Below are 12,284 nucleotides of genomic sequence, written 5' to 3' on the forward strand. Positions count from 1 at the left end.
TTTTGTTTCAGTAGTTCAGTAACCTCTCATTTTTTTTCTCATGTTTGTCTTCTGTTAGAAATTCATATGATTATTTATGGATTAGTTTCACTATTTGTTTCATAGTTGCCAGAATGAGAAGTGAGTGCGAGAAGCGATGCAGGAAGTGAAAGCGGGAAGCATGGGGTATAGAAAACAGAAAAAGCGAGAAGTAAAAAGTTTTAAAGAAAATAAAGAGAAAATGTGTGGGAAGCATCATTGAAAGTCGAAATGAAACATATAATAAGCCTCATTGGAAGCAAAAAAGAAGTACATAGAAAGAGTAAGATCCTAGTAGGTTAGGCAGGAAGGGTTAATATAGGTAAGGATTACAAGTAGAAAAGAAGACTTCATGACTAATTAGAATTACTAGTTTTAGAAATTTATAGTTTCACGTGTTTTATTCATATTTATCTAATGTTAAGCTTTTGGAAAAAGTTCCACATAATTTTCATTTGAAACTTAAGACAAGTTTTTAAGTTTTAAATGCAATTTATTTAAAAATAGGATCCTTCGGCATTAGCAAAACAAGAAAATATTCTTTTAAGAAGAAATAATCACCTAATAGGAAGCGTAATCTTAATTAGGAGAAAACACGTTGGAAGTGTCTGGGAAGCGTGCTTCCCCTAAATTTGGTAAGCAAGAAGAACTTAGCTTCCAAAGCAAGTTTCTGGGGAAGCGAGCTTCCCATCCAATGAGGAAGTTTCCCGTAACTATGATTTGTTTTCCCGTTGATTGTGGTATACTTTAATGGTCTTACCACATGTATCTCATAAAAAACACTTCTGTTAAATTAGCTTATATTCGTGTGCCACTCTCCTCTGAGCATTGATCTAACTCTGCAATTGACATCCTGACAGGTGCTGTATTTATTGTTTGCCTGGCTATCACTTGCTGGTCTGTATTATTTCTAATTTTCATGATTTACAGTTGTAGAATTTTACTCTGCTGTTTATTTTTTAAGAAACAGATACTATAGGAAGAATGATGTGCATCTCTTCCATATAGGTCTATCAATTGTTGATTTGATAATCTATGTTTACATAATTCATTGCAGTTTATGGAGTTCAGCAATCATTTTACTAGTGCTGACAATGATTGTCGTGGATCTCTTGGTAGGCATTTTCTGAGTACCAATATCTGATTATTATTTTTTATTTGTTTTTCTACTTTTTCACTGATGCACCGATGTTTTCAGTAAAACCAATATGAACTTTGCAGATTACAAGCTACAATTTTCCCTGACATATCGAACTGGATGCCATAGAACAACAGTACATCACTATTTGCAACCAAGGATTTACATTTCGGTTTCAGGTTTGGTTTCGGCCTTGGCCGAAACCGAAATTTCAGCCGAAATCCCGAAATTTTGGTCGAAATCCAGTAAAAAAAAGTATTAATTTATTATTTCGGTAATTTTGGCCTAAATTTTGGAAAAATAATATATTTTTGAAATTTTTTTGGGAAATCTGATATTTTGGATTTTGGCCGAAATTTAAAACCATGTTTGCAACATAGGCATGCTTCTGCATAGACAGAAGCTTACACAATGGATATTGTCTTGCTCAAATTTTAAACTATTGCTTCCTGAAGTCATCGATGAGCAGATCCAACTAACCCGATCTTGGGGACTCTCAAGTAATGGTTAGGGTAGTCTCTGTCATCTGCACCTGCTCGGAAAACGTTATATCTGAAGAAAACAATCTCTCTTAACAATGTGATTCCCTATTCTCAAATCATCTTTTAAGATGAAATTCAAGGAGTGGTTGCTCTTGATGAGTTATTTCGTTCATTGTTCTGAATCCTGAAGATTTTGGATTTATCACTTTTAACTTACAAATCCTGATATGCATTCATTTGTTCAAAAATCCTAAAGTCCTGTTATAGTAGTTCTTTTTCTTTATTTGTTTGTTTTAAATCCATATACAAATATTTGCAAGCGAGTCTACGAACTTGCATACAAGTCATATTACAATTGTTCCTCAAGTACCACTACTATCTGATTTAATCAGTCGCCATTGGGCCTTTATTTTTTATAATGATTTTGGCAGGGAAGAGCGTCATAATTTATTTCTTCTTCATTCTGTTATACACTTATTTAAAATGTATTGGACATACATTTCTTTTCCTTTAGAAATTGTACAGCATGTGCTGTGTACCCCTTTTTGTCATAGTCTTATGCTTTAGACTTCAAAATTGAAATTAACTTTTGTCATGAAGAAATCGGCAAAAGGAAGGGGGGGATGTGTAGGGTGACACTGCCTTTTGTCCGAATGACCAGTCTCGAAGAACATAACCTGTTGTCCATATCTTCATGAAAAAATTAACTTTTTTCATGAAAATATCTTTAGTAGGCTTTGACGCGAGTTCGAATCCCCCCCGTAGTAACCCAATGTGCGTGGTTTACGGGTGATTGCGTGCATCCATAGGGATTAGTCCCGCCCAAAAATGGGGTGGGGATACCATATGTCATCAATATATATATATATATATATATATATATATATATATATTGTAGGCTTTTTGTGGTGTTCGCTATTCATTGTTTGAAGATACACCTGGTCAATCATTGATCTAGTCGATTCGACCGACTTTTGGCCCTACACACTCCATTGGGACTATAGAGAATCAACGAAAAACATGACCGTGTCACTGAAATGCTCATTCTCTAGGTTCTTCCATTTTCATGCCTTAGTTTTCAAACTTTAGTGTTGATCATCTGCAGTAATTTCGTTTTTTTTTTTTTTTTGCTAACAAGATGCTACTCTGCAGGGTGTAAGGCAATCCTGAAGATCGAACTTAATGCAGTTTCTGTGGTAAACCTTGTAATGTCAATAGGGATTGCCGTTGAATTCTGTGTGCATATAACACATGCTTTCTCGGTCAGTATATTTGGCACTTCTGTCATATTTTAATCATAGGACCCTAATGTTATTTGTGTATCTGATGGAAACATGGCGCCCTTCAATTTAATTTCCATTTAATCCTTTATTATGGTGTTTGTAGTATACTAGGATATTTATGTCTTATATCATCATGAGCTTGGCCATCTGTTTCCCATTTTATTCCAAAAGTTTACATCTCTGACATCATGTTACTTTTGTGTGTGAAGTTGCTAAGTGATGGTTTCTGGATGAGGACCATCTTATACAAATCCTGTTATCCCATTCTAGACAAAGTTTTTTCTGTTAAAAAAAGATATGGCCCCGAGCATAAATTGAACTGTATCATTAATTCAAAAATGGAATGGCTTGTTTTAGTTATGTTCCACAGTATGGGTTGAAGGTAGGAAATTTAACTGGTAACCGACTGCCTTGTTTTAGTTGACCTTCATGCTATGATTGAGAGGAGAGATGAGGAAGGAGAAGAGAAGAAAAAGGAAGAGAGAATTTTGGTTGTAGAGCTGAGGATATTCAGTTAATATTTTACGGTTCAGTTAGGTCTTGTTTTGTCAAAAGGGTATGATAAATCAGTTTATTTTTTTCCCTGGATTTTTTATCCGGTTTGTTTTAAGTATGCTCTTTGGTCTTGGCATAATCTGCAGACAGCGATCATGGATTTAGAGGGCGGCCCATCAAATATCAAGAGTTACAAATCCATAGATGGAGGATGTCAAAGAACAAGTTTCGCTCTATGAAAGTCGAAAGCACATATTAGAATCTTGAAAGAAGAAGATCCATTATCTCTTACCTGGAAATGCCGTCAAATCCGAAAAAAAAAAGAAATAATAATAAAGAGAACTCATCAACCTAGATCAATTCCAAAGGCCTTTCTGGTTCCACGCAGAGAAGATCATAGAGAACTCCTGTTGGTATATGCCTGCAAATCATGCAAAGGACCGCTAAGTCATGTTGTAAGGGTATTTATTCTTAGGTACTGAAGTAAAGGTCTAAATCATGTAATAAGCAAGTGTGAAAGATACAAAAATCATTATTAGATCCAAAAATGCAAGCCTCGTGAAAGAAGCCCATTTAAGCGAGACAAGGAAATTGAAGAGACAGATGAACCACAAGTTGGATACCCGTATTTAAAAAAGACGACGAGTCCATTGCATATGATACAACCTAACTTGAAATTAGAGTCCAAATTAAAGTGTTAAGTCTGAATTGAGAGGAGTTCTCATATTTGTACATGGAAGGATGCACTTTGAGGAACTTTTGGAATACGAAATTTCGGATTTTGAAGTTTATTCTTTTGTCGTTATTTTCTCTTTCTGCACGAACAGTGATCCTACTGTTCTTGTGGATCTTGTTCAAAATCTATGAAATTTTTATACTGAAATAATCCAATGCTAGCAAGCCTACATCAATTATGCAACTGCTATAAGCATAAGTAATTTCGGCAATCAGTCATTCTTTTCAAAAGCAAAAAAAAAAAAAAAAAAAATCACAAATAAAGAGAGCAAAAGATAGCATACCATTTAAGTGGCAACCCTTTGTAGTCAAACCAAACAGTGTCCACTCCAGGAGGAAGTGCACTATGGAAATGAGGCTTTATGAGAGGTATTAACAGAGGGAGGTACCCAACCCGAGGACCTAAAATCTGAAATTGCACATGCAAAGTGTAAATTAAGCATCAAAAGAAAATTAACGATAAAAGACATATACCATATTCTAGGGTGTATCCAAGTGCTTGAATGGAGATGTCTCATGTCAATGCATGTGAGTTGTGAACATATATAATATGCATAAAACAAGAGACAACGCTTTGTTCTTACTTTTACCTATTTTGGGAAGAATGATCTGCCCAAGATAGAGTATAATGAAGAGATAAATAAGAGAGACGATTAGTAGTTTCTTCGAGGGAAACTAAACCTCCGGATGTGCTGGGCACAAAATATTCATAAGTCACCCCTTTCTCATCTTTACAATGAGATATTTATAGGCCTTTACTAACCAACTACTAGTTCCCTGATTATTCTACCCCACAATCCCTATATGCTAGGAATGTGATCCATTACAACAACTACCCAGACCAGACGTGAAGACTCCATTAGAAACAGTACTCTACCACAACTCCTAAGCAACAAACTCATATAATTACAAGCAAAAGTACCAAACAACAGCTCTAAGCACTAGACTTTATTGAAAAACAAACTAAGAAACCTGGTAACATAACATTATGCCCCACTTAGGGTAGAATAAATTAGATTATAGTGTTTACTATATATTATGGAATTTTCTCTCTAGTTGTTTGGCATGGATATGAGGGGTTATCTAAATTAAGCTTGGGTAGGAGTTTTATAGAAAGTGTTCAAGTGGGTTTTCTATAAATAACATGTAAATAGATTCTTTTTTAAAATCAATGAAGAAACTTGTTCCAGAAAGTGTGTCATTGTGCACAAAGGAGGACTGACCCTTCCCTCGTAGTGGGTCAAGAGGTTAATCTTCCCTCTAAAAAGATCAATCACATTTCAAACTGATCTGGGTTCATAACAATAGAATCAAAATTTTCTTGTCATCTTTACCCAAAAAAAAAAAAAAACACTTTCATATAGGGAAAATAAAAGGATGTGAATCAATGAGATGAAAACCAAAGTATAGAAACATAAAACCTAAGTAGTAATGAGGGTATTCAAATACATGGAGTGCACACTAGAATTGAAATGGTTCAGAATCAAATAAAGAAGGAAGAAATTTAAAAAAAAAAGTGAAAGATGGGAAAGGAAGAAGAATTATACGAGAGCAGGTGGTGGAGGAGGGAGAGTTGTGACATCGGATTGATGGAGATGGATCTGTAGAGGGATCGCTACTTCCCACACTAGCTCTTGGGCTTCCTTACCCGGATCCATCTCGGGCTTCTGAACGATCCACGAACGGTTGTCCGGGTCCGGCAAGCAAGACGAGAGAGGCCCTCTCTCTGTCTTTCTCTTGAAAAGCTAACAATGTGGTCAAGTTAATTAAGAAAGTGTTTAATAGAGTGAAGAGTGCCATTATCGAAACTGGGGAGTGCCGATACAATTTCCTAGTATAAAAAAAAGGGAAATGTTATCAGCACTACTACATTTTGATGAGGGCACTCCTCAGTTTATTAAAAGTACGGTATGGCCCGCACCATAGGATGATCCAAACAGTCCATTAGATGGGCCACAGCCTAAATAGGTTGTACCTCAAAAATCATTTCCATAGGTTGATCCTAACCCTCCGATCTGAATGTTAGAGGGTTGATCCTAACCCTATAAAGATCGGAAGGTTAGGATCAACCAATGGTAATAATTTTTGGGACACAAACTATTTAGGCTGTGGCCCATCTAATGGACGGTTTGGATCACATCTCACTAGACACTCTATCTTTCATTTTTTTTTCTTTTAACAATCAATCGGCCCAATTAAACAACCTAGGCCCATATAATGCATGTGTTCTAAAAAAAAATCATTTGAGCCAAAATTGTTCAAAAATCCAAACCCTTCATTTACTGGACCCCAAAGTAAATAGTATAACAACTTGGGATACTTTCTGTGTGTGTTTTGCATCAAAAGAACAATGTTGTTCTTATGAAACTCATCTTCTCCCTCTAACGTAGTTGGTTTCATTCCGACAGAAAGAAGCACTCTGATGGATCTAAAACCTCTTGATTAGTTGGGCTCACTTTTTTTAAACTGAAAACGCGTCACATGTTTCTTCAGCATCCCAGATGGATGAATGGGGAATGTGAGAGGATAGGGTTGGGATGTCCCGAGGACCAGATATGTGAGCAGCATCAAATGAATCACAGGTGAAAAGAATGTCACCTTTTAAATCCTGTTAGACCGAAAATCGGTAACAGGTACAACAGTGACGTAAGAGTTGTTCTGGAAGACCCGAGGAGCTGAGTCTTGAAGAATCGAAGTGAGGGAGCTGGGTTCAGCTAGAGTGAAGTGAAGGAGCTGTGTTCTGCACAGAAGCAAACGAGGTCAGAAGACCAACCCGGGTGTTACTCCGGACAGGCCCTTCGACACTCAAGTCAGTATATGAGCAGGAGTGCAGAGCTAGTTTAAGAGTTTTGGAGAGGAAATGCATTACCCATTGGTTTGAGCTTTGAACCCCCTTTTATAGGGGGAGAGTTGGTGACGTGGGGATTACCCAATCCAGGACAGGTGGCAGCCTGCTATAGGCTGAAGTTCACCTACTCCAAGACAGGTGGTGGCCTGCTACAAGCTGGAGTTCACCTACTCCAGGACAGGTGTCGGCCTGTGATAGGCTTGAGTTTTTACACCCCATCAGTTGCCCCCCAGTTTTCCAAGTCATTGTAGTGAGTTGGGAAAGTGTGGTGAATTACATTCCTGAATTTGCTGGCTGGAAATGAGTCCAGAAATGAGTATGGAAATGAGTCAGTTCGACTGGAAATGAGTCCGGAAATTCAGTCTGGAAATGAGTCCGGAAATTTGTCAGTCCGGCTTGGGCCGGACTGACTTTTGTCGTTTTGCGAGACGCGTCATATCCAGTCCGGCTTGGGCCGGACTGACTTTTGTCGTTTTGCGAGACGCGTCATATCCAGTCCGGCTTGGGTCGGACTGACTTTTGTCGTTTTTTGAGACACGTCATATCCAGTCCGGCTTGGGTCGGACTGACTTTTGTCATTTTGCGAGACGCGTCATATCCAGTCCAGCTTGGGCCGGACTGACTTTTGTCGTTTTGAGAGACGCGTCTTATCCAGTCCGGCTTGGGCCGGACTGAGTTTTGTCGAGATACGCGCGTATTCGCCCATGCCTTCGCCTCGAAGTGTGTGTCCATCATACACGTGGCACCATTCAAGCGCCCTCGAAGCGTGCGCCCTGGAGTTCACCTACTCCAGGACAGGTGGCAGCCTGCTACAGGCTGGAGTTCACCTACTCCAGGACAGGTGTCGGCCTGTGATAGGCTTGAGTTTTTACACCCCATCAGTTGCCCCCCAGTTTTCCAAGTCATTGTAGTGAGTTGGGAAAGTGTGGTGAATTACATTCCTGAATTTGCTGGCTGGAAATGAGTCCGGAAATGAGTCAGTTCGACTGGAAATGAGTCCGGAAATTCAGTCCGAAAATTTGTCAGTCCGGCTTGGGCCGGACTGACTTTTGTCGTTTTGCGAGACGCGTCATATCCAGTCCGACTTGGGCCGGACTGACTTTTGTCGTTTTACGAGACGCGTCATATCCAGTCCGGCTTGGGCCGGACTGACTTTTGTTGTTTTGCGTCCAGTTCGGCTTGGGCCGGACTGACTTTTGTCGTTTTGCGAGACGCGTCATATCCAGTCCGGCTTGGGCCGGACTGACTTTTGTCGTTTTGCGAGACGCATCATATCCAGTCCGGCTTGGGCCGGACTGACTTTTGTCGTTTTGCGAGACGCATCATATTCAGTCCGGCTTGGGCCGGACTGACTTTTGTCGTTTTGCGAGACGCGTTATATCCAGTCAGGCTTGGGTCGGACTGACTTTTGTCGTTTTGCGAGACGCGTCATATCCAGTCCGGCTTGAGCCGGACTGACTTTTGTCGTTTTGCGAGACGCGTCATATCCAGTCCGGCTTGGGCCGGACTGACTTTTGTCGTTTTGCGAGACGCGTCATATCCAGTCCGGCTTGGGTCGGACTGACTTTTGTCGAGATACACGTGTATTCGCCCATGCCTTCGCCTCGAAGTGTGTGTCCGTCATACACGTGGCACCATTCAAGCGCCCTCGAAGCGTGCGCCCTGGAGTTCACCTACTCCAGGACAGGTGGCAGCCTACTACAGGCTGGAGTTCACCTACTCCAGGACAGGTGTCGGCCTGTGATAGGCTTGAGTTTTTACACCCCATCAGTTGCCCCCCAGTTTTCCAAGTCATTGTAGTGAGTTGGGAAAGTGTGGTGAATTACATTCCTGAATTTGCTGTCCGGAAATGAGTCCGGAAATGAGTATGGAAATGAGTCAGTTCGACTGGAAATGAGTCCGGAAATTTGTCAGTCCGGCTTGGGCCGGACTGACTTTTGTCGTTTTGCGAGACGCGTCATATCCAGTCCGGCTTGGGCCGGACTGACTTTTGTCGTTTTTGCGAGACGCGTCATATCCAGTCCGGCTTGGGTCGGACTGACTTTTGTCGTTTTGCGAGACGCGTCATATCCAGTCCGGCTTGGGCCGGACTGACTTTTGTCGTTTTGCGAGACGCGTCATATCCAGTCCGGCTTGGGTCGGACTGACTTTTGTCGTTTTGCGAGACGCTTCATATCCAGTCCGGCCCAGACTTTTGTCGTTTTGCGAGACGCGTCATATCCAGTCCGGCTTGGGCCGGACTGAGTTTTGTCGAGATACGCGCGTATTCGCCCATGCCTTCTCCTCGAAGTGTGTGTCCGTCATACATGTGGCACCATTCAAGCGCCCTCGAAGCATGCGCCCTGCATTAAATGCACACCGCCTTGGGCAAAGCTTATAAAAGGAGGTTTTTACCTTTCATTTTTCGCTTTTCACTTTTTACTTCTCTTCTTCTCCTCTTGTCCTCTCCTTCTCTCCTTCTCCTCTCTGCTCTGCCAGTTCGGCTTACATAGTGCGTGGTTGGAATCGTGCGCGGATTAGGAGCTTTCTACTATGTCCGGTGTTCTTCTCAGCTTTTCTTTTTTTCTGCTTCATGTCTCATAGTAGTTCTAGTTCTGAGTTCGGTTCGTAGTCCTCCTCCAATAGCTCAGAGTCCAATCCGGTTCGGAGTCTAGTAATGGCAAGTCCAAACGTTAGAGTAGAGGTTGTAGATAGTGACGACGGGGTGAATCAGGACGAGGTGATATTGGATCTTAACGTCACCCCACTCCCAACGGGTAGTCTCCGAGCAGAAGGGAGTGTTGGTAGTGACGTCACTGAGGCGTCCACAACATTTCTTCCTGGTCGGGCAGTTGAAGTCGTAGCTAGGGCCCGGATGGAAGCCAACCCTAAATACAACATGCGGGCTCTTGTCGAGGAGAACCACCTTGATTGGTCCATGATGAGGGATATTAGAGACAGATACTGTGTGCCCCCGAGGTTTGGGCTGAGGGCGGCGACAGAGGGAGATAGGGCTTGCAACGAGAGTTTGGACGTCTGTATCTATGATGAGTCGTTGAGAACCGGACTCAGGTTCCCCTTGCACCCGTTCTTCACCGCGGTGCTTCGATATTATGGACTGGCCCCAGCTCAGGTTGCCCCGAACTCGTGGAGGTTGCTGACTGGGTTCATGTACCTCGTTCATGGTCGGTTGGAAAGAAGCGTATCTGTGCCGTTATTCCGTGGTTGTGCACACCTGAAGAGGCATAAGGAGGGGGGCTGGATTTACATTAGCCAGTGCTCCGAGTTGAAAATAATCACTGGCATTCCCTCTTCAATACACTCGTGGAAGAATAGGTTCTTCTACGTCGAAGACAGGGAATCCAGCGAGCCCTGGCCGGTTCCTCTAATATGGAATGTTCCGGACACAACCGCGCTGAGTCGCAAGCCGCTTCTCGAGGGCGAAGATATGAGGACGTTTCCCCTAATGCGAGAGGAGGTGGAACGAGGGGGCCTCATTCACTGTGCGGACTTTTCGGGGGAAGAAGTTCTCGTCGAGCTTGGCCTCAGACTGCGACTCCGGCACGTATGTGGCTAGACTTGCTTTAAAATCCCTGCTTGTTTTCTTTTTGCTCCTGACTGTTTTGTTTGTTTACTTGCAGAGATGAAGCAACAATCAACAGTCGAGAGAAAAAGGCAAGGGGCTTTTCCAAGGGCTCAGCAAGTGGCCCAACAGAGCCAAAAAAGAAAACCAGCCGAGATGGCGAGTCCGGCTCATACCCAAGACACTGCGCCTCCATCGCCTCCCAAAGGCAGAACCACGGTGAAACTGGTTGGTACTTTTGGCTAAGGAACTGATTCTTCAAAATCTGGTGGCACATCCGCTGGAGCTGGAGCCTGTCCTCCCCCAGCGAGGGCGGGAGACAGTGTTTTTCGGCCCAACTGGGCCGTTCAGAAAAACGATACTGGCCTTGGCGAGAGCTGAGTAGCTACTGAGATCCTGAGCAAGTGTATCCTCAGCAAAGACAAACAGCAGGTTCTCCAACAACCGCCAGCTACGGCTGAAGAGGCCGTATTTTCTTCACTTTATCAGGTAAGATGGCCAACGTGTATGCTCATCTTCTGTCCGTCTTTCGCTTTGCTTTCCTATATTAACACTTGCTTGTCTGTCTGTATATTGGAGTGTACTTCAATGATCTTCAGGGGAAGAGTAAGAAGTTCTCCGAGGCAATCACGAAGTCAGAAGCGGAGAATGGGAAACTGGCGAAGGAGGCTAAAGAGCTTCAAACGAATATTGGACGGACGGAGGCGGAGAATAAGCTGCTTAGGGAGGAGCTGGCCCTTCAGAAGCAGAAAGCAGTCGAAGCCCTAAACGCCCAGAGGGAGAGAGCCAAGGAGAGACAGATAGCGGCCGTTAAGGAGGCAGTCGTAGAGGCCGTCGCGGAGGCCATACAGAAGAGGGAGGACGAACTGTTCAGTTGGTCCAGTGAGGCCTACAAGATCGGATACTTTGACTGTCTCGAGCAGGTCAAAGCGTCCAATCCGACCGTGATCTTGACCGGCCTGAATCTCCCTGAAGCACCGACGCTTGTCGACGAGGAGCCGGTCACCACTGCTGTCGTAGTGGTCCCGGAGGTGGAATTACAACGGGGTGGCAGCCATGAGGCCTCTTGAGCCGTCTTATCTGATTCTTTTTGTAATGGTCCTTCGAGGCCCCACTTTTGTAATAGCCTTTTGAGGCCAAATCTTCTGTAATGGTCTTTCGAGGCCCTACTCTTTGATGAATAGAAATTATACTTTGGTGTCTACCTGTTCTCTCTTCGGCCTTTGATAAATACCATTCGAGATAAACTTATCTGGCGTGTTCCCAAGTTTTAATGAACTGGGATCCCAAGCGACAGGTACCCAAGTTTTTAGAGAACTGGGTTTCCAGGCGGCTTTGGTTTCTGCTATCCGGGCTGGTTCCGGACCAGGAGTGAGCTCTCGGCCTTCGCGGAGATGAGCCGTGGCGAACCAAGCAGCAAGTACCCTAGTTTTAATGAATTGGGTTTTCAAATATAAGTACCCGAGTTTTAGTGAACTGGGTTTCCACATATAAGTACCCAAGTTTTTAGAGAACTGGGTTTCCAGGCGGCTTTGGTTTCTGCTATCCGGGCTGGTTCCGGACTAGGAGTGAGCTCCCGGCCTTCGCGGAGACGAGCCGTGGCGAATCAAGCAGCAAGCACCCTAGTTTTAATGAACTGGGTTTCCAAATATAAGTACCCAAGTTTTAGTGAACTGGGTTTCCACATAAGTACCCGAGTTTTTAGAGAACTGGGTTTCCAGGC

At 43.0% G+C, this 12,284-nt stretch overlaps 1 protein-coding gene and 1 long non-coding RNA gene across 2 annotated transcripts; one reads left to right on the forward strand and one right to left on the reverse strand.

Annotated features, from left to right (window-relative positions):
- The first annotated feature begins 920 nt into the window (after positions 1–920).
- On the forward strand, positions 921–4,206 carry LOC143853699 (uncharacterized). Its single transcript, XR_013237271.1, has 2 exons — positions 921–1,133; positions 3,563–4,206. It is a non-coding gene; the product is annotated as an uncharacterized LOC143853699 (long non-coding RNA).
- On the reverse strand, positions 3,629–5,872 carry LOC143853697 (autophagy protein 5-like). The gene is made up of 3 exons (XM_077363416.1): positions 5,699–5,872; positions 4,436–4,560; positions 3,629–3,837 (listed from the first exon to the last, which is right to left on the reverse strand). Exons 1-3 carry the CDS (start codon positions 5,807–5,809, stop codon positions 3,768–3,770), a joined length of 306 nt encoding a protein of 101 aa, XP_077219531.1. The 5' UTR covers positions 5,810–5,872; the 3' UTR covers positions 3,629–3,767.
- Positions 5,873–12,284: the final 6,412 nt, after the last annotated feature.

The sequence above is a fragment of the Tasmannia lanceolata genome, unplaced genomic scaffold (genome assembly GCF_043159265.1).
Source record: "Tasmannia lanceolata isolate RefF3 unplaced genomic scaffold, GAP_Taslan_0.1 ptg000020l, whole genome shotgun sequence".
Classification (NCBI taxonomy): domain Eukaryota; kingdom Viridiplantae; phylum Streptophyta; class Magnoliopsida; order Canellales; family Winteraceae; genus Tasmannia; species Tasmannia lanceolata.

Coding starts and splice junctions, on each gene's coding strand:
- LOC143853697 (XM_077363416.1), bottom strand. CDS start 5,809: ATGGATCCGGGTAAGGAAGCCCAAGAGCTAGTGTGGGAAGTAGCGATC. Junction 4,561..5,698: donor CTCCTCCACCACCTGCTCTC/GTATAATTCTTC, acceptor GTGCAATTTCAG/ATTTTAGGTCCTCGGGTTGG. Junction 3,838..4,435: donor AAAGGGTTGCCACTTAAATG/GTATGCTATCTT, acceptor CATGATTTGCAG/GCATATACCAACAGGAGTTC.